This window comes from Onychostoma macrolepis, chromosome 05 (genome assembly GCF_012432095.1).
Source record: "Onychostoma macrolepis isolate SWU-2019 chromosome 05, ASM1243209v1, whole genome shotgun sequence".
Lineage (NCBI taxonomy): Eukaryota > Metazoa > Chordata > Actinopteri > Cypriniformes > Cyprinidae > Onychostoma > Onychostoma macrolepis.
The window spans coordinates 38,377,909-38,405,651 of NC_081159.1; the positions used below are offsets into that span (position 1 = coordinate 38,377,909).

The 27,743-nt window shown below is 36.7% G+C and overlaps 1 protein-coding gene across 1 annotated transcript in view; it reads left to right on the forward strand.

Moving 5' to 3' along the window:
- Positions 1-27,743, forward strand: part of ksr2 (kinase suppressor of ras 2) — a 108,346-nt gene that overhangs the window by 14,525 nt on the left and 66,078 nt on the right. Inside the window, exons 4-5 of the mRNA XM_058775850.1 lie at positions 8,738-8,773; positions 10,169-10,679. Coding sequence (XP_058631833.1) covers positions 8,738-8,773; positions 10,169-10,679 — 547 coding nt within the window. The remainder of the gene's footprint in view (positions 1-8,737; positions 8,774-10,168; positions 10,680-27,743) is intronic.

Genomic DNA, 27,743 nt, shown 5'->3' on the forward strand with positions numbered 1-27,743 from the left:
CAGTGTCTTTACTCAGACTCTGATTTATTTAAATGAATAGTTCACCCAAAAATGAGAATTCTATCATCATTTACTGATGTTCCAAACCCACTTTTAGGACATTGTTTCTTCTGTGATCCAAGCTGCTTTTTTCATCCAATCAAAGTGAACGGTGACCTGGGATGTGGAGCGAGATTTTCAGTGAATAACGAATATAAATCACAGCATATATAAGGATTCAGAAGACTTACATAATATAGTACATGAGTCATATGGATTACTTTTATGATGCTTTTGGATGTCACCATCCACTTCCATGGTATAGATATACGCAGCTCAGATATTTGTTTAAACTTCTCCTTTTGTGTTTCATTGAAGAAAGTTTTTTAAAGGTGTGTAAATGACAAGGTTACATTTTGGGTGAGCTGTACCTGTTTTCTTTGCATTTGTCCCTCGCTAGCCTGCATGTTTTTCTCCTTCATCTCAGTTCATCTTTCAAACTGCTTCTGTTGAAGGGTATGAAGATAAGCGTAGAGGACTCATAAGAGGAGTTCAGTATGAGGAGAGAGAGAATGTGAGGGGTTGTGGTGCCATCAAGAGGATACTAAACTGAATTAGTGATTTTAGTGAGTTTGTGACCTCACACCTCATTGCTCTCCAAAGAAAGGAAATATCATATCAAACAGTATTCTTATAGGCAGAACAAAGCAGTGCAAGGGAATCATGCATAATCTGCCTTGCAGTCTAATACAATTACATTAAAACTTAATGTAATTTTAATTCATATTTGTGCAATTTGCGTTCATATTTTCATTTTTTCATTAGACGCACCTTTGATCATTGTATCCACACTGTGAATGTCGGGGGTCGTGACTCTTTCTTGAACAGAATCTGTCAGCTGCTGTAACTTTCTCTACACATACAGGGGAGAAATCATTTTTCTGGTTTGAGGGATTTCTGTCTTATCTTTTAAAAGGCATACACCGCAACGAAAGTGAAAAGTCACATCTCAGCCGTTTCTCAAGACCTTTCAATAGGCTATTTTTTAAAAAGGTATATACCAATTTCATGTTCAGCGTGTCAGCATTTACTGTATATATGTACCAGTTTATAAAGATGAACAGGTCTATAATACTGTGTATAGTTTTATTGAGCTCCCATTGGATTACATTTAGTCTTTAAACAGGTGCTTTATACATTGTAAAAAAATTTTTTTTTTAAATTCTACCTGCGCTAAGTGAGTTATGCTATTGAGTGTTCACCCAGAGCAGCTGTTTGGCCAAATTGACATAATTGGCATAAAAACATTTCATTCACTGCCCTTCACATCATGTTATTTCCAAAACTAAGTGGCCAAAATTTTTCTGACACATACATATTGTATCAAATTTGTTTACTTTTATATATTTACTCTAGACAAAGACCTCTGCTGTGTGGTTTTTAAAAGCACTAAATAAATGATTAGTGCTATTTTCAAACTCAACTTTAAACAACACTGGAAAACCCAACTTTATTCACAGGTGCATCTAGAGACCTTGAAGAGATATTTATTCACTTTTGAGAATCCAGCGATTATATTTTTCATTGAGATAAATGCCTTAAAGAGTATAATTCGGTTCAAATTTCTCTTCTTGAGTCAGTTATCATGCTGTTGAGTCACATTTAGGATTCTAACTGTGTCCTTGGTTTACCCACAATCCTTCCCTGCAGGCATCTGCGTTCTAAATGCTGCTTATCATCCATATTAGTGTGTAATTGGGATGTATGTTTTCAGTTGCCCACAAAAACAGCCCCTCAAACAGTTTTACAAATAAACCGCTTTTCAGAAGTGTCATTGCCACAAATATTTGCCCAAAGCTGGTTGTTATCATGAAAGAAATGTACAAATGGTAAAAACAAATTACATAAACCATGACATTATCACTACTCAGTACTGGCTTTAAGCAAATATTCCAGGTTCAATACAATTTAAGCTCTGTCGACAGCATCTTTGAAATGCTATGTTTTCAGTCATTTCAACTGGTCCCTCAGTTCATGAAAACTGGAAAAATTGGTGTCCTGTAATGCACTTACAGTACGGCTGGTTTAAAATCTCCAAAGAAATTCCATTTATAATTTAATATTATAATATAATAATATAATAAAGCTTACTTTATATACACAACTCTTCAAATTAGTAAATGTTCTGGAAATACAGTATAAATAGTAATAGTGTGTAAAATTATTACAGTTTAAAAAAAAATGTTTTCTATTTTAATTTATTTTAAAATGTAGTTTATTCCTGTGATGCAAAGCTGAATTTTCAGCATCATTACTTCAGTCTTCAGTGTCACATGATCCTTCAGAAATCACTCTAATGTGCTGATTTGCTGCTCAAGAAACATTTCTTATTATTATCAATATTGAAAACAGTTGTGCTGCTAAATATTTTTTTTTTGGAAACTGTGATGCAGTTTTTGATTGGGATTCTCTGATGAGTATAAAGTTCAAAAGAACAGCATTTATTGGAATAGAAAACTTTAAAAAAAAATTATTAATGTTTTTACTGTCACTTTTGATGAATTTGATGTGTGCTTGCTGAACCCCCCCCCCCCCAAATAATTCAAATAAAAGTATTAAAACCTTTACAAAAATACTTACCCCAAACGTTTGAATGATTGTGTATAGTATAAAATTAAAAAAACAAAAAAACATAAAACAAAGAAATACACAGTAAAAAGGTCTACAGAGGAATCAGATACTTGATTTGCTGGCTGACAGGATTTGTTCATTGTCTCAATGAAGCCTGTCCCATGTTTTGTTAGAGAGACTTAGTCATTTCAAAATATCTCAAATTTTTATTTTTTCTTTCTGTGTTTTTGATCTGATGCATGTGTCATTTCCTCTCTGTCAGTATTCTGTCCACTCTGGATGGCTGAGAGCCTTTATAATTAGCCCTGTCTTGACAGAAATATCACTGCTAAGTCATATTCATAGTCATAGTGTCATGTAGTCATTCATACTGCATTATTATTAGAGCAGAACCTAATTAATGGCATTGGGAAATGATTAGCTCCATGATGTATAGGCAAACTGCGTGGGTGACAAGTCATCTTGACACCTTTCTTGAGTTGGTTTGTGATATTAATGACAGTATCTTTGACTTGTGATATTGGCATTGCTAATCGAGATGCTAATAGAAGTATCCATGCGTCCCATAGTAGCAGTTGTATAAGGCACTGTTGCTAGGCAATGGTTGCGACTGCAAATGCATTGTTTCAGAAATGTTGACATGTTCTCATTAGGATTTGCTAAATAATTATCGGTCGACTCTCCTACTTTCTTTGTGTTCTGGAGTTTGGATGTCATTAGTGGTGTTATAAGACTCATAGTTAGGATTGGGGATTTGAACAAACCTCTGACCTGTCATGTAACTCATCCCACACTGTTTGTGTAATGGACCTGAATCAAATCTCAAATTGGACGGCTTTTTATTTTTTAGCTCTGTAGGCAATGATTTTCGCCTTGGTGGAAGATAAAAAATAATTTAAAAAATCCCATTGGTTTGCATATCATCATAAAACACCATTCAGAATGTCCTAGCAACTTCATAAGGAAAGGAATATTTCAGGCAAAAATTCACCTTCAGCCCATCCAAGATGTAGATAAGTTTGTTTCTTGAACAGATTTGGAGAAATTTTGCATCACATCACTTGCTCACCAATGAATCCTTTGCAGTGAATAGGTGCCGTCAGAATGAGAGTCCAAACAGCTGATACAAACATCACAATAATCCACAAGTTATCCACACCACTCCAGTCCATCAATTAACATTTTGTGAAGCAAAAAGCTGCATGTTTGTAATAAACAAATTTATCATTAATTCGTTTCAACTTTAGACCATCACTTCTGCCCAAAATACAAGTATCTAATCCATAATAACAACATAAGAACAACCATCCCCTGTTGTTCTCTCACGTCAAAATCCACCAACATATTTGTTTAGAACAGTTATAGACTGTAAACGGTGCTTGATCAGTGCATATTTCTCTCTTGATTCAGACAAGATGATTGTTTCACTGCAGAAACCAATATTATGAATAGAGGACTTTTAACCAGAAGCAATGGTTTGAAGTTAAAAAATGACTTGATGGATTTATTACAAACACGGCACCCATTCACTGCAGAGGATCCATTGGTAAACAAATGATGTAAAGCTAAATTTATCCAGTGGGCTGAGGGTGAGTACATTTTCAGCAAATTTTAATTTTTGTGTGAATTACCAGTCAAAACACTTCTGCAGACTCATAGCAATGTCTTGGCAAACTCCCAGAATTTGCATTGTGGCATCAGGTTTTTCACATGAGAAAAGTTCATTTGGAAATCATAAATGCAATGAAACTAAAACCGGAAGAATGTACAGTGGTAGCCAAAATTGTTAGAACACCTGACAGATCTAAAAAATATTGACTGTTTTTTGCCTCCAAAACATGATTTAATTTCATAATGTTCATGAAACATGCAGATAGTTGCTCTGAGCACAACAAATATCAGATGAAGTGAGTCATACTATTTTTATCCACTTTTAACTTTAATATTTGGTGTGTCCACCTTTTGCAGCGATTACAGCAGCACATCTCTCTGACATAGTGTCAATATATTTCCTGAGAACGTCAACACTAATGTTATCAAATGCTTTCTGCAACTCAAGCCAAAGGCTTTCCTTTGAATGTACAACAGATCTGTCCAGTTTATTTTCCAACTCGCCACAATTTTGCTCGATGGGGTTGAGGTCTGGACTTTGAGGGGGCCAGTCCATCATTTTCAGTGTTCCAGCAGATTCCTTCCGTCGCAGGTAGTTCCGGCAATAGTTAGTTTTATGGGTATTGCAATGGCCAATTCAACAAAAACAACTGAAACCTTTTAAATATGCCAAGTATTCTAACAATTTTGGCCACGACTGTATGTAACACTTACTGTGAGGCTACGCATCTCTTCAGTTGAGATTAGTTTTGAGGAATGAAATCTATGGCATTTGTTTCTTGATTTAGTAAGATACATTCATCATTTGAGGAGAACATACACTGAGGAATTATTGACAGCTGTAGCCACAATCTACTGCACAACAAATGGATTCATTCGCACCTTTTTGTAGCAGGACAGAGGTGAATCCTGGGGTTGAAAATTGACGATAGACAAAACCACCATGGGGTGGTGAGACGAGGATGTTTAGAAAAATACATATAACAGCTTTTTTGGAGAACAAACGGTTTTTATCTTTGCACTCATCTCAGGGTGTTACTAGTTAGGGACGCACAATATACCAGTTGCATATCCATATCCACCAAAATTAAAGTTTTTCTCTTTTTTTTTTTTGTATCATTCATTTTATATTAATTACTTTTTAACAGTTTAAATTCTGTTATGTGTTCTTATATGTCAGGTTTCAAACTTACTAACCAGATATCTGTTCTACTCTATATTTAGCTTTGTATACACTACTGTTTTTCAAATAAATGTTGTTCTTTTGAACTTTCTATTCATCAGAGAATCCTGAAAATAAAAATACATCAAGATTTGCACAAAAACATTAAGCAGCATAAATGTTTTCAACATTGGTAATAATTAGAAATGTTTCTCAACTAATAATTAGAAAACAGCAAATCAGCATATTAGAATGATTTCTGAAAGATCATGTGACACTGAAGACTGAAGTAATGTTGCTGAAAATTCAGCTTTGCATCACAGGAATAAATTGCATTTTACAATATATTAAAATTGTAATAATAGTTCACAATATTACTGTTTTTAAGGAAATTCTGATCAAATAAGAGCATGAGAGACTTAAAAAATAAATAAATTACTGCCCCTTGGAACGGTAGTTTCAAGTTTGAAAACTGTTTTACAAAATAAATGAAACACTCAGTTAATGAAGAATATTGGGTCTCATTTGTAAAACATGAAGAATGCATTTCAGTGTAAATCACTCGAATTAGTTCTTACATAAATTGTTGCTTTCAAATGAAGCTGACAATTTATGTAAGAAATGCTTTTGAAAAATGAATTCAGCTCGTGTTTCATAAATAAAATGACTGTAAGAGGTTCCCCTTCTTCTTTTTGCCAATAGTTGCCCTTAGACAAACAGGTTGTCCCACCACAGACTACCGTGAGTCAATATTGCTGTGTTGGTTTACAATATTGCTACTTTTTCAGGAGAGATCAATCTACATTTGGCGTAAAATGTCTCCACACATTGGCACCATGATAGGATACAGTATTTAACATTAAAAAGGGACACAGCATTTTATTTGAAGTCCAGTTATGGTCAATTCTGGTTAATGTACTTTTAAGATGTGATATGCATACAGGATAATTGCTTAGGGTTGTTGTTTGTTTGTCAGGCCCTAAAGATCACACTGAAAGAAGGAGAAGGATGTAGTTAATGTGAAACATCCTCCGGGGCTCTGCAAAGTATTAATAAACTTATCAACTAGCCAAGTAGTTAGTTATTGGTTTCTCAATCGTGTAAGCAACTTGACATCGCAAACTTCACATATCTCCCAGCGGGTCAAGCGCAGGCCATGCCTGAAACTTTGAAACTTCAAGTAGCTTGTTTGTCATCTCTCCTCTGTAATTAAAAATGCTCATTTGAGCGTCTTCCAGGCCATGAGAGGACGGCGAGAAGTGTCCTTCAGCTGAGCCCACTGGACCCCTCCTCAGGAGTGGCAAACACTTATCTCCCATCATGCTCAAAGAGTGGGAGTGTGTCCCCTAGAGCGAGCATGTCTTGTACGGGGGTTAGGGGGTTGTTAAGGGCCCTTGGAATCATTTGTGCGTAGTGAACTGTGACCGCTGAGCCACAGTCCAGGTACAAACCACAAGAGGGAGAGTCCTGTAATGGTGTTTGTTCATCTGTGGAGTTGGTGGATTGTGGGTTCCAAGCAATTACTGATTAACGGTCTTTGACAGAAATGGACAATTTTTTTTTTTTTTTCAGAAAGTTTTATTTGTAAACTATGATTTAGTGAAGCTGCAATTTTTAGTTTTGCAGTGTGGCTTAAATATTAGTACGTTTTCCCTGACATGATGAGCATCATGCATTCAAGTCCAGCTTGTAATATTTCCTGATCTTTATTAATAAAATGTGCTAAAATAGCAAAGAATCCCACTCTTTAAATAACACTCATTCTGCAAGGACTGACTTATGCTTTAATTTTATTTAGTTAAAATCACAATTTTACAGGAAAAAATTTACTTTTTAAAATTGCGATAATGTTTCATGTGTTTTTATTGTAATCTCTTGATTCCTCTTGTTGCACAAAAAAGAAAAAGAAGCATTTTTACAAGCAAAAGTTTCAGTCCAGATGATTTTAAAATCTTTCTCTCAGAATCATATTTTTCCTGAATATTAAAGGTACAGTAGGTGATTTTTGAGAGTCTAGCAATAAAAGCATAAGATCCCACCCTCCCTGCAAATCACTCTCCAAATCCACGTCGCCGCCTCCTCCAAAAAAACATGAACACGCACAAGCAGACCAGAGGCTATAACAGCGACACGATGAGAGACGGCAGTGTTGAATGCAAGGCTGTCAGATTACCTCATGTCTCATTCAGTACAAAGCGTGTAATGTTACAATAATGACACCTTCCGTTCTCGCTCAGTTTGCAGTAGCGTAATGAAACACGCTGATAACGTATCATGTATGCAAATTTTGGGGAAAAGGGTTTATATTCCAACCTTAAAGGTACATCTTAGTAACTAAAGAGTACATATGTACCATATTAGTAACGTTTTGAAAAGGTATCACCTTGGTGATAGCTTTTGTGCCCTTTTTTGAGAGTGATTCTATGATGCAATTGCTGAAAAGTTTAAAAGTTAACATGCATTTTGGAAGTACATAATTTAATAAGGTGTAGAATTAAAACAATTCACTTGAATGAAAAATTGAACCACTTTTACAATTAACCTATTAGACGAGTTTGAAAAGTAATTGATGTTCTGTAGCACATTTCACTGTGTGGGTTTCCATCCATCTTCCTGACTTTCAGCCCTTCTATATAAAGGTGCCATCAATCAAATCACAGCAGCCTACCTGCTCTCCCAGAGCTGAATACATTTTCTACAGAATTCAGTCTTTAGAAAATGCATTCAGAAAATGATCTACTAAAGGGTTAAACTGAAAAGAATCCCATAGATTCTAAAGTTTAAACATGTTTAATGTCTGTCTGCTGGATTTCCGTTCATTCGCTGTAACGCAGAGTTTAAAGGCAATGCACTGGAAAAAATAGACAGAACCAGTTTATTCTGTATTTATGTTAACATAATCATTTTTGAAAGAGGAAAACAAATAGAGCTAGAGAGACTGTGAAAAACAGGACATGATGCATGATGGTCATCTTCTGCAACAAAAGGTGGATCACTAATAGATAAAGTTCACTAAGAGCGTTGTGTTTGTCTCATATTTAAATCCCCTCTCTTATACATTAATGGTGTTGGCGATTCCATTATGAAGGGAATTTGGAGGGGTTAAATATAAGATCTATTCTTGTTTGACGTAATCATGGTCTGTAGTTAACATTAATAGTGGTTCAGAGACAAATATATATGAAATGTAATCTAATACATGATATAAACGTATAAGGGACCCATTTTAAGTAAATTTTTAATTGAAATTGTAATATTGTCTTTAGATAGGTACTGTAGAGAAGTCTAATGAATATGTATTGAATTTCATTTGAATATGTATTAATGAATATGCAATTTTTTTTTTTTTTCAAGAACAACTTGAGGATGACAAATTACATAGTAATGGAGGTGAGGCACCGTCCGTTTCTCTTTCTCCAATGCGTTTGTTGTCATTGTGGTGTTTTTATGTATCAGTCAACTTCAGTACTCATTACTTTGAGACATTTCAGACTCACTTTGCTCTCAGTCTCACACATCCTTTCATCTTTCTGTCTGTTTGTCATGATAGATGCAGTCTGAGTCTCTTCACTGTTGACATCCTTCATCTGGCACTTGGTATCAAATCTCTTCTCTTCTCTTCTCTTCTCTTCTCTTCTCTTCTCTTCTCTTCTCTTCTCTTCTCTTCTCTTCTCTTCTCTTCTCTTCTTGTTTAATCCTTTTGTCATCTTGGCTCATTTTATCTCTTACCTCACATGTTCTCATCTCTTCTTTTCTGTTCTTTTCTCTTGTATCTTGTCATCTCATGCTGTCTCATCTCTTCTCTTCTTGTCTAGTGGTTGGCCAATATATCGCCAAGGCTTAAATATTGGCTATTTGACTGTTTGAGGATTACAGAATTAAGAAGTTATAGCTATCTAAAGTATATATTTTTAAATCTGTTTTAATATTTGCGTTTTCAATAATGTTTTCATTTTCAGTTCAATTATTTTACATGATTTTAGCAAATGTTATGAATTTATGAATTATCTTTTTTAAACTGATTAATTTCCAGGTTAATTAAAATGATTTTAGTAAATATTGTGTAAAATAGATAGATTAGTTTTACTTTAATCAAGTTCAGTTTATTTGTTTGAATTGATTAATTTCGAATTATGTCAAATTATTTTAGTAAAATGATGCAAAATATTCATTTTACAAATGTATTTTAATAATGTAAGTTAAATTCATTTATTCAAATTGCTTCATTTTCAAAAGTAAATATTATTTAAAATAAATATTCATTTTGCAGATTTATTTTGAGCAAGTTCAGTTTGTTTGTTACTTTAAACTATCGGTTTATTTTCAAATGATCAAACAATTTGAGTAAATATGATAAAATATTAATATTAAAAACTAACTCATTAAGTTTATTAAATTATTTCAAATTCATTCATTTTCATATTCATGTCAAGTTATTTCAGTAAAAACTAAGTAAAATAAATATTATGTTGCTCATTTATTATTTACTGTCTTTCAATTGAATTCAATGAAATTTGTTTGTCATATATAGGCATTATATAATAAAAAGCAGCCTCTATTCTTGCCTAATTTTGCCTCATCTTTCGTGTCTCGTGTCTTTGTTCATCTCATGTAACCTCATCTCACCTCGTCTTTTTATTTCATCACTCGTTTGCTCTTCTTTTCTTAATTGTCTTATCTCATCTCCTCTCCTCTTCTCCAGTGTTTTTTTTTTCCCTCAACCTTACCTGTTCCTCTTTATTCTGGCCAGTACAAACCTACATCTCTCACACTGTGTGTCCACAGGATCCAAACAGGACTGGTCCATTCAGTGGCCCACGTCTGAGTCGGGTAAAGAGAACAACCCAGTGGGGCCGTCAGACCCCAGTCAGTGGGTCCGTCTCCAGCTCTCCCAGAGCCCCAAATTGCACTCACGCTACAGCCAGCACTTGTGCCAGAGTCCCCAGGCCCTGGCGCCCCCCTTCTACTCCCCTCACCCGCATTCGGACCGGCTGACCGTGGACCCTCACTCCGGCCTCTTCCCCTCGCCTCTGGATATGGGACATCACTCTCTCCCTCCTTCCCCCAGACAGAGGCATTTTGCCCACACGCCTCCGCGGACTCCCTTAGTAGTGAACACCATGACCCCTCCAGGGACGCCGCAGGTCAGGCGCAGGAATAAGCTGAAGGCCCCTGGAACCCCGCCGCCCGCCAGCCGGAAGCTCATACACCTTCTGCCCGGGTTCACGGCTCTGCACCGCAGCAAATCCCATGAGTTCCAGCTGGGGAACAGAATAGATGACGCACAGACACCCAAGTGAGTCACACTACATTATACAGCGTTCTGCGTACTGCATTGTGCATCGCATTTTAAATGCTGATTTGTTTTTTGGTGTGAGAGCCACATCTTAGTCTGTAGCTCAGCAAAACCAAGTGAGCTGCCTAGGTGGAGAGCATTTTAAGGCATCATAAATGTGCTTTTGACATAAAGGTCAAAAGGTAGGCATGCAGCAAAATTTCCCTTCTAAAATGTAAATATATATATTACAGTTTTATTTATTCCTGTGATGCAAAGCAAGCTGAATAGTCATTACTCGAGTCTTCACTGTCACATGATTCTTTAGAAATCATTCTAATATTCTGATTTTCTCAAGAAACATTTCTTATTATTAGCAATGTTAAAAACAGTTGTGCTGCTTAATATTTTGGAAATGATGATGAATTCATACAATTATTTTCTTGATGAATATAAAGTGCAAACAAACAGCATTTATTTGAAATAGAAATGTCTTTACTGTCACCTTTGGTCAATTTAATTGCATTCTTGCTGAATAGACACTGACATGTTTGTGCTAGGAGGTCATCATATTGTGTAATTAACCCTTGTCTTATGGAGCAGTAAATTTAGGTGTGTACATGCATGGCATACCAAAAAGACAAGGTCATGGCAAATGCTGGTCATAAATTAAAATCCAAAGACAGGCCTCTCTTTGAATGTATAATAATGACCAGCATTTGCATTTACTTGTAAAATGGAGTGCTCTGCTTTAAGCTAATTAGTTGTCAGTCTGGATCTACTACATTTTTACTACAAATTATTCACATTTAGATCCTAATCACTGAGGCCATCTTCTTGATTTAGTTGCTCGGCCTCCTCAGTCTTATAAATGAACCTGTGATGGTTTGGTTATTAAATTATTGTGCAAAAGTATGATAATCATCGCTAAGACAGGGCCAGTGTCTGATATATATATATATATATATATATATATATACATACACACATATATATTAGAGCTGTCAAACGATTAATCGTTAATTAAAGATTAAAAATAAAAGTTTTTGTTTACATAATGGTTGTGTACTGTGTATTATGTATGTATAATGCGATTAATCGAGATTAATCTTTTGACAGCACTAATATATATACATATACTGTATATGTATGTATATGTAGGTGTAACGGTACACGTTGTCAGTCCTCTGTCATGTGCTTTCCGCCCTCTTGTGTCCTTATGTGGTTTTCCTGTCCTCGTTCAGTGTGATTATTAGTTCATTTAGTTCCAGCCTTGTGTATTAATTATCTAGTATTATCTTGTTTATATAAGTTCCTGTCTGCTTAGTTAGTGTCGTCTGGTCTACTCGTTACTCCCGGTGTTCCTGTGTGTCTGCCCTGCCTTGCCTTGTCTTTCCTTTGTTGGATTTTCATTAAAGACTGTTATTTTGAGTTATCCTCGTCTCCTCGTTCCTCCCTGCTGTGTGCACCGTGACAAAAGACCAGACCTAAAAACGAAAGTAAGCAGCGCCCCCTTTTCAACGTTTTGTTTTCCGTTTTTGAAAGTCTGTGTGTTCCTCCTGCGGCATGGAAGTCGCCGCTCGTCATCCCGCTCGTCATCTCGCTCTAGCCTGCGGATGATTCGTGGGAGTTCGGCAGGATCACCACGAGTGCCGCGAGTCCGCCAGCCGCTCATCAGTCAAGTCTGCTGGCCGTTCGTCTGTCAAGCCCACTGACTGTGGCTTGGGTTAGCCAGCCGCTCATCAGTCAAGTATCAGTCAAGTTCGCCGGCCGCTACGAACCGCTCTCTCCAGCCCGCCAGTTGCGGCTCACTCAAGGCTGCTGGTCGATCGTCAGTCAAGTTCACCGGCCGCTCATCGGTCAAGTCTGCCAGCCGTTCATTTGTCCAGTCCGCCAGCTGTGGCTATCCCAAGCCCGCCAGCCGGTCGCCAGCCAAGTTCGCAGGCCGCTCCAAAATCAAGTTCGCGGGCCGCCGCTCACTCACACCCGCCGGCTGTGGCTCCCTCAGGCCCGCTGGCCGTCCAGAGCATCCAGTTCCGTTGTCACAGCCAGGATTGCCGTTCCCAGTGTCCTGACCAGAGTCCAGTGCAGGCTCCAGCCCCTGACCAGAGTCAAGTCATTTTAAAGTCTTGTTGTGTCCACAGGAACAGTTTTAATCTAACTTGTCTTGTCGGTCATGTCCATGGAGACTCGTTAGGGCCAGGCGGCTCCTCTAGTTATGGCCGCGGAGGCCATTCCCTCGCTGCCTGCCTCCCCTGTTGTGGAAATGGAAGCGGTTCCTGAGTTCACCCTGTGAGGGCCCCTGACTCCATGTCCAGCCCAAGGAGGGCTGTTATGCTTCCATCATGTTCCTGTGTTTAGCCCATGGAGGGACCCGAAGCCCGTAAGTTCCCCCAAGGAGGGGGGGTAGTAAGGTTCTGGTGGTAGTGGCCGGGCCCAGGGGACCGCCATGGCCTCCGGTGCTCCCTGATCCGCCATGGCCTCCTGAGATCCCTGATCCGCCATGGCGCCCTGAACTGTCTGTTTTGTCCTCCAGGGTGCCCACCCACCTCCCTGGTGGTACTGTTATGGCGCGGGAAGCGCCGTCCGGGAGGGGGGAGTTATGTCAGTCCTCTGTCGTGTGTTTCCCGCCCTCTTGTGTCCTTATATGGTTTTTCCTGTCCTCGTTTAGTGTGATTATTAGTTCATTTATTTCCAGCCTTGTGTATATAATTATATTAACTAATTGTAACCTTATAATGTAAGGTTGCAATTACGGGTCTTTCGGTTAATACAGTTACAAATACAGTTTTTTTTTTTTCTTCAGGAAATTCAAATAATAAATGTTGTTTTGACAGTCTTTGATGTGGCATGACAGATTGCTGTGTAAACGACTTGGAGGGCTGCTTCAGAAACGTGCTGGTATAAACCCAACACAAGCATTGACTAGAGCGGCTGCAATCAGCTCCAGTTCCCGTGTCTGAACCATGACGCGCCGCAGACTTGTGCAGAGCGGAGCGCGAGTGAACGCGATCATTCCTTCCTCTGTACTGCTAGTTTTAATGCGAATAAACATGACTGAACATCTCATGCCTCATGTAATTGCTCAGTCAGTGTTTCAACTGCAGAAAGACATCAACAAAACAGCGTGGAAATAAAATGTCACGTAGCATTTTATTTACCTCAGCAGGTCATCAGTGTCCACAGCTTGTTAGTTCACTAGAGAAATGAAGTCTAGAGAGGAGCATTTCATGAAATATCCCCATATGGCTCCCCATAGTTTTAAGCATAAACTAAGGTAGATTTTTATCACTAAGAAAATTTTAACTATAACTGCATGTATTTAAAGAAAGAGTAACTTGTTCAGTAAACCACTGTTTATTTAAAAAAAAAAAAAAAGTTAATTTTTCCCTGCTGTACTGAAATCATACTGAACCGTGACGTTAAAACCAAGGTACGTACCGAACCATCATATTTGTGTACCGTTACACCCCTAACATATATATATATATATATATATATATATATATACAGTGGGGCAAAAAAGTATTTAGTCAGCCACCAATTGTGCAAGTTCTCCCACTTAAAAAGATGAGAGAGGCCTGTAATTTTCATCATAGGTATCCCTCAACTATGAGAGACAAAATGAGAAAAAAAATCCAGAAAATCACATTGTAGGATTTTAAAGAATTAATTGGTAAATTCCTCTGTAAAATAAGTATTTGGTCACCTACAAACAAGCAAGATTTCTGGCTCACAGACCTGTAACTTCTTCTTTAAGAGGCTCCTCTGTCCTCCACTCGTTACCTGTATTAATGGCATCTGTTTGAACTCGTTATCAGTATAAAAGACACCTGTCCACAACCTCAAACAGTCCAACTCCAAACTCACCATGGCTAAGACCAAAGAGCTGTCAAAGGACACCAGAAACAAAATTGTAGACCTGCACCAGGCTGGGAAGACTGAATCTGCAATAGGTAAGCAGCTTGGTGTGAAGAAATCAACTGTGGGAGCAATTATTAGAAAATGGAAGACATACAAGACCACTGATAATCTCCTCGATCTGGGGCTCCATGCAAGATCTCACCCGTGGGGTCAAAATGATCACAAGAACTGTGAGCAAAATCCCAGAACCACACGGGGACCTAGTGAATGACCTGCAGAGAGCTGGGACCAAAGTAACAAAGGCTACCATCAGTAACACACTGCGCCAGGGACTCAAATCCTGCAGTGCCAGGCGTGTCCCCTGCTTAAGCCAGTACATGTCCGGCCCATCTGAAGTTTGCTAGAGAGCATTTGGATGATCCAGAAGAGGATTGGGAGAATGTCTTCAGAATATAACTTTTTGGTAAAAACTCAAAGAATGCTGAGTTGCATCCAAAGAACACCATACCTACTGTGAAGCATGGGGTGGAAACATCATGCTTTGGGGCTGTTTTTCTGCAAAGGGACCAGGACGACTGATCTGTGTAAATGAAAGAATGAATGGGGCCATGTATCGTGAGATTTTGAGTGAAAATCTCCTTCCATCAGCAAGGGCATTGAAGATGAAACGTGGCTGGGTCTTTCAGCATGACAATGATCCCAAACACACCGCCTGGCAACGAAGGAATGGCTTCGTAAGAAGCATTTCAAGGTTCTGGAGTGGTTTAGCCAGTCTCCAGATCTCAACCCCATCGAAAATCTTTGGAGTCCGTGTTGCCCAGCGACAGCCCCAAAACATTACTGCTCTAGAGGAGATCTGCATGGAGGAATGGGCCAAAATACCAGCAACAGTGTGTGAAAACCTTGTGAAGACTTACAGAAAACATTTGACCTCTGTCATTGCCAACAAAGGGTATATAACAAAGTATTGAGATGAAATTTTGTTATTGACCAAATACTTATTTTCCACCATAATTTGCAAATAAATTCTTTAAAAATCCTACATGTGATTTTCTGGATTTTTTTTTCTCATTTTGTCTCTCATAGTTGAGGTATACCTATGATGAAAATTACAGGCCTCTCTCATCTTTTTAAGTGGGAGAACTTGCACAATTGGTGGCTGACTAAATACTTTTTTGCCCCACTGTGTATATATATATATATATATATATATATATATAAATTCAAAATATTAAGAAAATAATAGTATGTCAGTGATACTAATATGACATTAATAAGTAAAACCAAAAACACTAATTCCGTGTAAATATCATGTAATTACTGTAGTTCAGGAGAATTAACAGCAATCTATAGGCCTGTTGGAATAGTCTTTAAGCAATATTCTAGACTCTTGTGCAGTTTTTGTTTGTCATGGAGTTTTAGAGCTTCTCAAATCAGTAACTTCAGGTTTCATGATGGTTAGGCCACTTGTTCCTTGTGTTGTCTTGAGAGAAAGATAAAATGGAAGAACAGAGAGACATTACTTCCTAGTTTGGATCAGTAAACCAGATTAAATGGCATTAGATGGGTGATTACCAGTCCCCCTGCTCTGATGTGATCCAGACCCTTTCCATGTCCCTTTAATAAGGGCCTGGACGCTGAGAATGCCAGCAAATAGGGAAATCCAATAAGGACAAAGCTATTCCGATACCTCCAATAGACCTGATTTGGGACTTGTATTGTTCATTTGAGACTTTGCTGATTTATGCACAGGACAGTTTGTGAACAGACAATGACAAGGAGCTCATCATGTTGTATAACTAACCCATGTCTAATGGAGCAGTACAGTTAGGTATGTACATGGGTCAAAGAAAAAAAAAGGGTTTTCAAAAATCAAAACGATAAAATGTTAATACAGCTTTATGTGTCCTGCTTAATTGTATTATTTCTGAGCAAAAAATAATGACTATCATACATTTTTACCATGAGTTACAGAAGACACCCATCAAAATGTCATTCAGTGTAGTTCAAATAACAGAAAATCTTGTCAGGCGTATTCAGAAACAGATTTATTAGATCACAGTTCAGCATCCAAATACTAATTAACTGTAATTTTAAATCTTTACCAGTCTTTCTCTCTACCCTTTAAACTACTATGTGTTACCTATTTGTCAGCTAGAAGTTTGTAATCATTTAAAATATAATAAAATGATACTTATTATGATCTCTTATTCTTTTATACATTTGAATAAGTGCAGATCAGAACAAGTATCTATATATTTGTTATGCTGAATGATGTAGCATTATTTCACCCATATTTTGACATTTCATTTTCACAAGAGTTATTTGAAAAATAGACATGTTTCTTTCATTTAATATGCTTTTTATGTATAAGAGATCACTTTTATAAATTAAATTTGATGTGGACACCAAAACAGGATGTCTCTTCTTTGACCCACAAGCATGGCATACCAAAAAGGCCAGGCATATCTCATAGTTACAGCCTGTCTTTGAATGAAGATTTATGACCAGAATCTAGTTGTGAAATGGAATTCACTGCTTTAAGCTAATTAGTTGTAAATCCGGATCTACTAAATTTTTGCTTCACTTTATCATCCTGAACACTGAAACCATCTTTTGGATTTAGTTGCTTGGTCTCATCGGTCTTATAAATGAACTTGTTTGGTTAGTGAAATAGTGCACAGAAAGAATCACAAGCATCTCGAAAACAGGGCCCGTATCTGTTATATGTACTTTGGACCACCAAAGTAATGTTGTACGGTTAGTGTGGAAATAGTTGATGGAAATGCGCTTTTGCTGTCTGAACATGGTTAAAGACTCTCCAAAACAACTTTTCACAATTTATCCAGAATATTAGTCATTTATGGAGGTTTTACAATTTATTTTTTGAAACCGCTAATGAGCTTGTCTGTCAAACCCACATTGTTTCACTGCTATTGTTGAGGCGTACTTTCTGTATAAAGCCTTAGTGCCTCATAATGCTTTGTTTCATCACCAGTTGCAGGACATTCTATCCGTAATTGTTTTATGGCCGGATTTACATATTTGCTTAAGCTGATTGTGAAATGCTGTGTTTTCAATTCTTACGGCGTTGATGCTACATGTATCTCATTAGGACAGCTGTTTAGTTGAATCATAAAAAAGAGGAAACATAGTTAATGTCAGGACAGGTAAATTTAGTTGTACACCTGCTTCATATTTAAGTCACAACGGATTTGGAATTTCTGTTGATTTGATAGGATCACAATGAATGAAAGACGCTTAGCTTGTGTGCAGCATGCATCCAGAATAATTACGAATGCATCTTGGTGAGACACTGTGGCAGTCCAATATTGACAGCTTAATTATAATTTGGAGAAAACTCAGAACTGTCAATTAAGAATACATTGAAGACATGCTTGTTAATGGGACAAGTGAAGTTAAGATGAAATCAAAAGTGTTTTAGTCTTTTATGATCCCCCAAGACTGTATTTATGTGATCAAAAATGCAGTAAAAACTGTAATATTGTGAAATATTATTGCTCTTTAAAATAAATGTTTTATATTTTAATATATTTTACAGTTTTATTTATTCCTAGGATGCAAAGTTGAATTTTTCAGTGTCACATGATCCTTCAAGAAACAGTTGTGCTGCTTAATATATTGAAAGAATGGTGATACATTATTTTTCATGATTTTTTTGATGAATAGAAAGTCAAACGAACAGAATTTATTTGAAATAGAAATGTCTTTACTGTCACCTTTGGTCAATTTAATTGCATTCTTTCTGAATAGACACTGACATGACATTTGCGCAAGGAGGTCATCATCTTGTATCATTAACCCTTGCCTTATGGAGCAGTAAATTTAGGTGCGTGCATGCATGGCATACCAAACATACAAGGCAAGGCAAGGCAAATGCTGGTCATAAATATACATCCAAAGACAGGCCTGTCTTTGCATTTACTTGTAAAATGGAGTGCTCAGTCTGGATCTACTACATTTTTGCTTCACATTCAGATCCTAAACACTGAGACCATCTTCAACGGTCTTAAAAATTAACCTGTAATGCTTTGGTTACTGAAATATTGTGCAAAAGCATCAAGCATCAAGCATCATCATTCGGCACTGCATTCGCAAATTCACTGTCTAATATAATGTCTACATTTCAATATGCAATCAATTTTAGATGGATAAAATTAAGGCCCACTCTTTTTCTTGTTGAATATTTGCTTTCGCTTTCGAATATGTCACATTATGACCAATTCATGTTGACTTTAAGAGTATTATACAAATGTCAGAGCTGTGGCCTAGTGGTTAGTGCACATGCTCTATACACAATGAAGACATGAAGAACCGTAGAAACACCTTTGCCCTGAAATAACACGGTCGACTAGTAGTTGAGATAATTATCACCTTTAGTACAGTGGAAATAGACTGCCATAACCTGAGACCCAGACCATGAGCAAGACACCACGTAATGAGACTCAGACCAAGGCCACGTTCATCCGGTCTCGAAAGGTCTCAAGACTAATACTGCAAGATCACTGCTTCAACTCTGCTCTGTGCTGTTAATTAAAAACCCCAAGAATCATCTACAAATCTTTTATTAAAGAACTTTTATATTCAAGAGCTCAGACACGGGTTGTTTGCAGTCTGAAATTGTGGTTCTCTTCAGGAATGGGCTCTTTTTGACGCTCTGGAAAAGTGTTCGTTGTCTCGAGGGACAAAAGCAGCAATGTTTCTTCCTTATAATTACAGACCTTTTGACAGCTTGCATTAACCTTTGACCCTCACACAGCGAGACACGCACGCTCACACACACTCCGGAATTCCTAATGAGGGATTTTTAATGAGATAGATGGACAGAGGAATTCTCTCAACATTCAAATGTGCATCTAGCACAGTGTTTCCTCTGATTATATGAGAAGAATCTGTATTATGGAGACTGTGAGAATGTGTCTTTCCTTTAGTCGTCTCATAAAGCGCTAACATGAATGTCATTTTCTCTTCGCTCATCATTCATGGTGTCATTTGCGCTGGGCAGCATTCTTTCTATTTTCCGGGTCCTGTATTGTATCGTATGTGTGTGTGAGAGAGATTTTTGAAAGGCGTTTGGAGTGTGGAATGCTTGACAACTGTTTTATTACATCTGGCAGGTTTGAAGGGGAAAACTGCTGGAACGGAGAAGCAGGAGATGATGAAATTAGTGCTGTTTGATTTGCATGTCATCTGATTCCGCTTTTGTGATTGGATCGTAACTGATAGGATTTTTTAGATTCATTTGCCATTGTAATTTGTTGAATATGATTTCAGTGGTGTTTTATACGTGTCTCCACTTTGGCTGTATAACATGAGTGTGTCAGTTTCAAAGTCTTCTGGGAGCCTTGTGAATTGATAGTAGAGTGTTTTATATATATATATATATATATATATATATATATATATACTATATACAGTTGAAGTCAAAAGTTTACATACACCTTGCAGAATCTGCAAAATGTTCATTATATTTTATGAAATTAAAGAGGGATCATACAAAATGCATGTTAATGTTTATTTAGTACTGACCTGAATAAGATATTTCACAAAAAAGATGTTTACACAAAAATGCTGGAAAACCAAAGAATTTGTGGGACCTGAAGGATTTTTCTGAATAACAGCTTTAACTGTTCAGGACAAACAAGGGACTCATGAACAACTATGACTAAACAAAAAAACACAGCTGTGGAGCATTCAGATAACAACACATTTAAAGGTGCTGTATGTAGGATTAACACCGAGTGGTTGAACTAGGTATTGCAGTCCAAATTCAAAATATTGGAGACGGTTTTTTTCACCCGGCCCCTCCTCCTCAGACTTGACGCACACGCAGGTTGCCAGATTAACGACACCAACAGGAACGAGAGCACATGACAATGAATACAATTAAATACGCTGTGTTTTCCACCAACTGGCAACCCGTGGTGCCGAAATACAATTGGGTAAACTGGCAGTGGGCGGGTTTCACAAACCATAACAAACACAGACATTCCAGGCCAGAATGCACATTTTCAAAGGCGAATAACTGACTGTAGCATTGTTTTTCAGGTAAACAAGTATGTTAACTTAGCATGTTTCTTAAATATCTGCAAACATATTATGGTATTTTTATGCTTTAGTAGAGTCAAAATCCTACATACAGCACCTTTAAAGGGGTCATATGATGCAATTTCTTGTTTTCCTTTTCTTTAGTGTGTTATGTAGCTGTTTGTGCATGTATAAGATCTGCAGAGTTACAAAGCTCAAAGTCTCCCACAAAAGAATTTATTCTATGTAAAAGAGAAGGCTGATTCAGACCGGGCTAAAACACCTCATTAAAACACGCCCCCACATGTCTACATCACGATGTGGAAATATTTGCGTAATGCCGCCCAAATGTGCACGCAAAGAAAGAAGGCGTGGTTTCAGTAACCGCAGTAGTGTTGATGCAGCCATGTCAAGGAGACGCTGTGTGTTTCTGTGCGAAAGCCAAAGCACTTTATTTGGCCTTCCGAAAGTAGATGCAATTAGAAATCATTGATTAAGATTTGTTTGAATTCAAATGTTTGAATTTGTGCAACGCATTTTATGGACGACAGTTTTGTGAACCTAGGAGAGTACAAGGCTGGCTGTGCAGAAAGGCTATTTCCAAAAAAGAAATAGGTCGGGAGGTTGCCGCTTCAGTGAGCGTTGGCTTGAAAACGACAAATACAAATTATGGTCAAAATAATGTAAAGTCTCCTGTAAATTCTGCTTTTTTTCATGGGAGAGTCTGTGCTTTCAAGTTGTGTAAAAGGTTCGCAAAAATGCTCATGCTCAGTTAAATTAAATATGTTAAGACTGTCACGATTAAAGTGAAATAATAAAATAAAACTTATCTCTGAAGTGAACCGACTGCCTTGGCATTTTCATTTCATCTCATCGACGTACAGTATAATGTCTGAAAGTATCCTTTATGAGCACAGTGCTGCTTTGTGTACAGCCATTATGGGGGAAACCGCTGTATCAGTGCAGTTCCAAAAGCGCCACCTAGTGGCAGACAGAACCTCATATTTTAGCCTTTAAACTATTTTTAAGAAATAAAGGAAAGGGATGAGTCAAAAGTGTAAAGAATTATTTTATTTTAAAGCACACAAGACATCTTACTGTTTAAAAGTTTTAGATTTTAGGCTGATTTTTGAATTTTTGAAAGCTTTTTGTTCTGAGCAAAAACAGCTGGCGGGCTTATTGAAAGTGCAAATTAATCCATCAAAGCTGCTGAAAAACAAAATTATTCTTTATACTTCTGACTCATCCCTTTTAGTTATTTCTTAAAAATATTTTAAAGGCTGAAATGTTAAGTTTGTCACTTTATAAAACTCTGTTTGTGAAAACCTATATTTCAACTGCAAATCGTGTTTTTTGCAGTCATTTTAATGGTTCAATATGTTACCACAGACATTGCCCTTCCCCACTCATATAGTATTTATTTGATTTGTGCAGGTCTTAAAAAGCCTTACATTTTATTTTTAAAATCCTGGTGGTACCCTGTAAATTATTTCTTTCTTTATTTTTTATTTTATAATTTATATACTTTATGTTGGCTATTTATATTATGCAATGCTATATGCGATCCAGACCGGTGGTTTTTAATAGCACAATAACATCTGATTTAAAGTGAAAAACTCTGGCATTTGTGGTTTACGGGGACTCTCCATAGGCGTAATGGTTTTTATACTGTACAAACTGTATGTGCTATTGCCCTACACCAACTCTACACCTAAACCTACCCCTTACAGGAAACTACTGACAATTTTTGAATTTCATAAAACACAGTTTTGTATGTTTTTTAAGCCTTTAAACACAGGAAATGTCCTCATAAACCATGTTTACGCTGTAGAACCCAGGGCCGTCCTTTGGGCGGAGCAACTGGTGCAGTCGCACCGGGCCCTGCGCTGTGAGGGGGCCCCACGGCGAACATACCAGGCGGGATGGTATTGTTTATTTTTAAAGCCTTCTACATAATATGGCCAGTATTTGCCTCTTAAATCTAAAGGCAAACATTTACGCTGATAGACAAATGTATTAAACAAGTTACAATGAGATGCACATACAGTACCTCAGCACACGATTCTCAACCATGGTGAGGATCAACAAATTTTAAATCGGTAAAAATATGAACTCTGATCCACATGACAGCTAACTGACAGTGCCAACAGCAGCAGCAGCATAAATTAAGCCAGTAAAATGTAAAACAATGATAATATTTTAATAATAAATAACATAAAATGTTTTCAAGCTGCAATGCATGCTGGGAACTTGTGCAATATTGTTCAATGTGAAATTGTTTGTTCAGATGACTCAATTTGAAAAGTTGGGAGAACATTTGGGTATGTTGTGAACAAATACTTGAGTATCTAAGTAAGGTAAACATGGTAAAAATGGTAAAAAAGGTAAAAATGTTTAGAGTATTTTTGTTCAGTTCACACAAAAAATTAAACTGACTTCTCCTACTAAAAATTTATTTTCAAAAATGAAATTCAGGCCCTGAATAAATGTCTAAAAATCTTGATTGGATCATCACTATGAATAATTCTACATGATAAAAAGAAGGCTTTAAAAAGATCGGTATCGGTGATCGGATCGGCAGATACTGCTTTCTGTGATCGGTGATCCGTGATCGGCCTCAAAAATCCTGATCGGAGCACCCTTTTGTTATTAGTTTAAGTATTTGCTATTGACTGTTCAAATGCGGAGTTTTGCGCAGTGTAGAGTAACGCGACGTGTGTGTGTGTGAGGGGAACAGGGTCACATCACAGCGGTGTGTACAGCCTGTCAGAAATCGTCTTAATCGTGATTTGTGTACTGCAAATACATACGAGCATCATCACTGTGTCTGTCACGCGACTCTGTTCCCCTTTCGGGCTTGAAATGATGGTAAAACTAACTTGAAATCTGAAGCTCGCGATTATGGAAAGGGGCGTTACATTTCCCACGCGGACTTGTGGTGTTCGGCCATTCACAATGCACTGGGTCAGTTGGCCAATCAGAGCAGACTGTGCTTGTCGGAAGGAGGGGCTTTGTAGAAAACGACACGTTTGAGAGAGGCGGGGCATAGAGGAACTACAATAATGTACAGAATTTGAAAAATAATTTGTTTTTGAACATTAAAGCATGTTAATATAGTCTGTTACACCAAATACACAAAATAATGATCTTTAAAATAGCATCATATGACCCCTTTAAGAATCAAGGAGATGTAAATGGGGTAATTTTTATGAATTCAGCTATTATTTTCTCTTGTGGACTATATGTAAAGATCTTTTATTGAAATATCTTATTCAGGTCAGTGTTAAACAATAACATGCATTTTGTATGATCCCTCTTAGTTTGGTAAAATTATTAACATTTTGCAGATTCCGCAATGTGTATGTAAATTTTGACTTCAACTGTGTGTGTGTTTATTTATTTATATATATATAATCGATTAAAAAATTATGATTAATCATGATTAATCACAATTTTAAAATACTAGGATTTAACTGTAAATGTGTTGAAATAAAGAAATGCATGACAAACTAGTTTAAGGAAACAGAACCTTTCACATTTCCGCCAGGTATGAGACATAATCCTTATTATTCTTTTATTATTATTGTTTTTATTCAGCCATTTAAACTGGCAATAAAACGTTTACAAAGCCACATCGCTTCAATCCCAGTATACATTTACCCAACTATTATCAAAAGTATTTCTAAGTAAATACAACAAAACATTTCTTGTGACCTTACGTGAAGTATTATGACAAAATGCATTATGAAGAAGAGTTGGACCTGTTCTGCAGGTGCATTAGAGCTAATATTAGCATAATACTACATAAAACAATTTATGAGATTAATATTACACTTTTACTCAGAACTCACGTCAAACCACCATCGAGTGTTTGTAATAACTTCCTTTTACGATCACATGTGGAATTTTATCGTTTACTGTTGTTAAAATATGCTATTTATAACCTTTTATATCGCTGCACAAATTAGCATTTCAGATGTACACACTCACCTCAAGAAAATCACATACAGACCATATCTATCGTAATCGTGTGTTTATTATCTTATATAATCTATAGTGGCTGTTGTCATGTTTATTTCTGCTGTGTAAAAGCCTTAACATATATGCTCTGCTGAAACTCACGTTGTTTGTGATGTTACACCCGCCTCTCCGTTCTTAAGTTGCCAGGTATACATTCCAAGTATAATACACATTAGTAAAAGGATCTATTTGAATTTTTATTTGTCTATATACACTTTGGGCGGCTGTGGTACATTATAAAAGTAGCTCCAAAAACCGCAACCCACGGCTCTGTCATTTTTTTCCCGCAACTATATTTTCAAAATAGCCCACTTGTGGCGCTGCCCTGGCAACACTGGTTCGCTGTACCCTCATCACACAATGATAGATAACCTTCCACGCTGCGATGACAGGAAGACGCTGGGTCAAACCTTATCAAACGATTAATTTGCGTAAAAAAAAAATAAACGCGTTAAAATTTTTGGATTAATCGTATGCGTTAACGCGTTGACACCCCTAATTCAAACATAAATTATATATTCCAAAGAATTATCACAAAAATATATAATATTTCATATAATATTTCTATTTTATTTATAAAAATGATCTATTTTTGGTGAGTTTATAAATATATCTTAAAAATGATCATTTGATATATACTGTACATATGTGTACACACACACACACACACACACACACACACACAAACAATCTCAGTCAATCTTTGCAACACTCAGCAGTCGTCACATTCTCTCTCTCCATTTGAAAGCACACTCCTGTCACCTCTTAAACTTTTTTTTAGCATGGAGTGGAGGGCTATTAATTTTGCTTATGTACCCGGGCCACCTCTCTCTCTCTCTCTGCCCTTTTCAAGCTGAGTGCTGCTCTCCTCTGTAGAGATAATTAGCAAGGCTTATTTGCTATGCTAATGAGCGTCAACATGCATCTGCATAAAGGCCAATGTCTCTCCAGGCCTCTGTGCTAGTCAACTATAGTTGATGAGCCGGATGACAGTTAGCAGTTTTGGGGAAGCTGCTTTAAAACCTTAGCTTCCCAAATTACATGCTACTCATGATTTAAACAGCCTGGTCTCATGTTTATATGTAGGTATTAATATGTAACATTTACAAGCACAGAATGTACATTTCTGTACATTTTATTGACACTAAAACGTACAATTTAGACGTATTTCAACGTTTAAAATGTACAAATCGTTACATATTTTTAGCTAAAAAATTTTAAAATATTTACGTATCTTTTATATCTTTAAGATATTCGTATCAATGCATTTTTATAATTTTATCAGTAAGAGATTTAGACTTTTAGACCCCTTAACCTACCCCCAAACCTAAACTTACCCATTTTATAGCTAGTGTAAAAGGATAAAAAACGCAATTGACCGAAATATGCAGGAAAATAACCATTTTAGTAACAATATAGCATTAAAATATTTTTATAGTCGCTAATCCCACTCCTACCTATAAACCTAAACATTTCTGTACAGTATAAGTAAAGCATGACAGACAGATAAATGCAATTACAATCATTTAATTATTGCAAAAATGTCAAAAACACTACCAAAAGTAATCCAAATGACAATGCGTTGCAGCCGCAGTCTTCTCTGGCGGAATACAGTAGGTTTGTGTGAGGTGCAGGGCAGAATTTATGTTGTTAATCGCTGAAAATATTATCCAAATTATTTTCCCAATCCTCTCCGTGAACTCGTGAAGGCACACGCTCGCATCATTCAAACACACCTCACCAGAAACACGGCATGTAGCAATCTGTAACAAAAGCAGGCGAGAGCCAATGAGCGTTCGATTATCCTGCCGTAAAACCTGTCATTTGAAGCGGCAACATTTCATATTAAGTACGAGTAAACAATTGAATAACACAATTGAAAACAAGGTAATTGATATGACAACTAAAAACAACTTAAGTTTTATAGAACCACATTTTACATAAAATATATACGAATTATCATGGGATCACGTTGGATTTAAACTGCAGTCAAAGTGCACTGAAGATTTTGTAATATACAAAATTATGTTATTCCTGTAGTTCAAACAGTAGAGCATGGCGCTAACAACGCCAGGGTCATGGGTATGATTTCCCAGGGAATGCGTGAATTGTGTGCATGCATAAACTCGCACTGCAGGTATTTTCAGATAAGTGTTTTCCAAATGCATAAATGTAAATTTAAATGTAATTGATTTTTACAATTTATCTGGCAAAAATGAGGATCTGAGGGGCAACATCAAAGGTATAATTCAACCAAAAATAAATATTCTGTCATGTACTATGACAACCTTTTTTTTTTTGGCCATACAATGAAAGTCAATGAAGTACAATTTTATTTGGACTCCAACGTTCTTTAAAATATCTTTCAGAGAAGAAACCCTCAGTTGTTGAACAACAACTTTTTGAGTGATTTTTGGGTGAATTATCCCTTTAAAAGACACAATTACAGCACAATGAATTTCATACGACAGACTTTTGATGTCATATGACAGTTTGTGTGCGAATAACATAATAACATATAACATAAGCAAATAAAATGCAAAACAAAAAAATACAATGGTAACACTTTAGTGTAAGGACCAATTCTCACATATTGGCTGTTTATTGGTACTTATAAAGCACATATTGTGCATGACCATATTCTACATCCCTAAACCTTCCAATACCTAAACTTAACAACTGCCTTACTGCCTATTAATTACAAGAAGCAAATAAGGAGTTAATTGAGGTAAAAGTTGTAGTTAATGCTGTGTTAATATCGAGAATCGGACCTTAAAATAAAGTGTGGCCAATACCATAAATATAATGTATAAACACTTCACATTTTAATTTATTTCACATATTAATTTATATTTTATTATTTTATTTTCACATTGCAGTATCAGAGTTTTCATAGAAATGTGCTTGTCTTTGATTTCTGTGTGAAATAGACCCTCATTTAAGTTGTGAAGTTATTTAAATTGCACTCTAGAACTTTGTCACGCACATGACATTTACTAATCCTATTCAAAATGAGTGAACGCTATAAAGTACATGCAGCATTATAGATGTGATATGTATGTGTGAAAGTTTACATTTATAAAGTTATCTAAAAGAATATATGTGCACTTTATGAAAGTTAAGGTGTGTTTGTGCAGCGCTTAATAAGAGTGT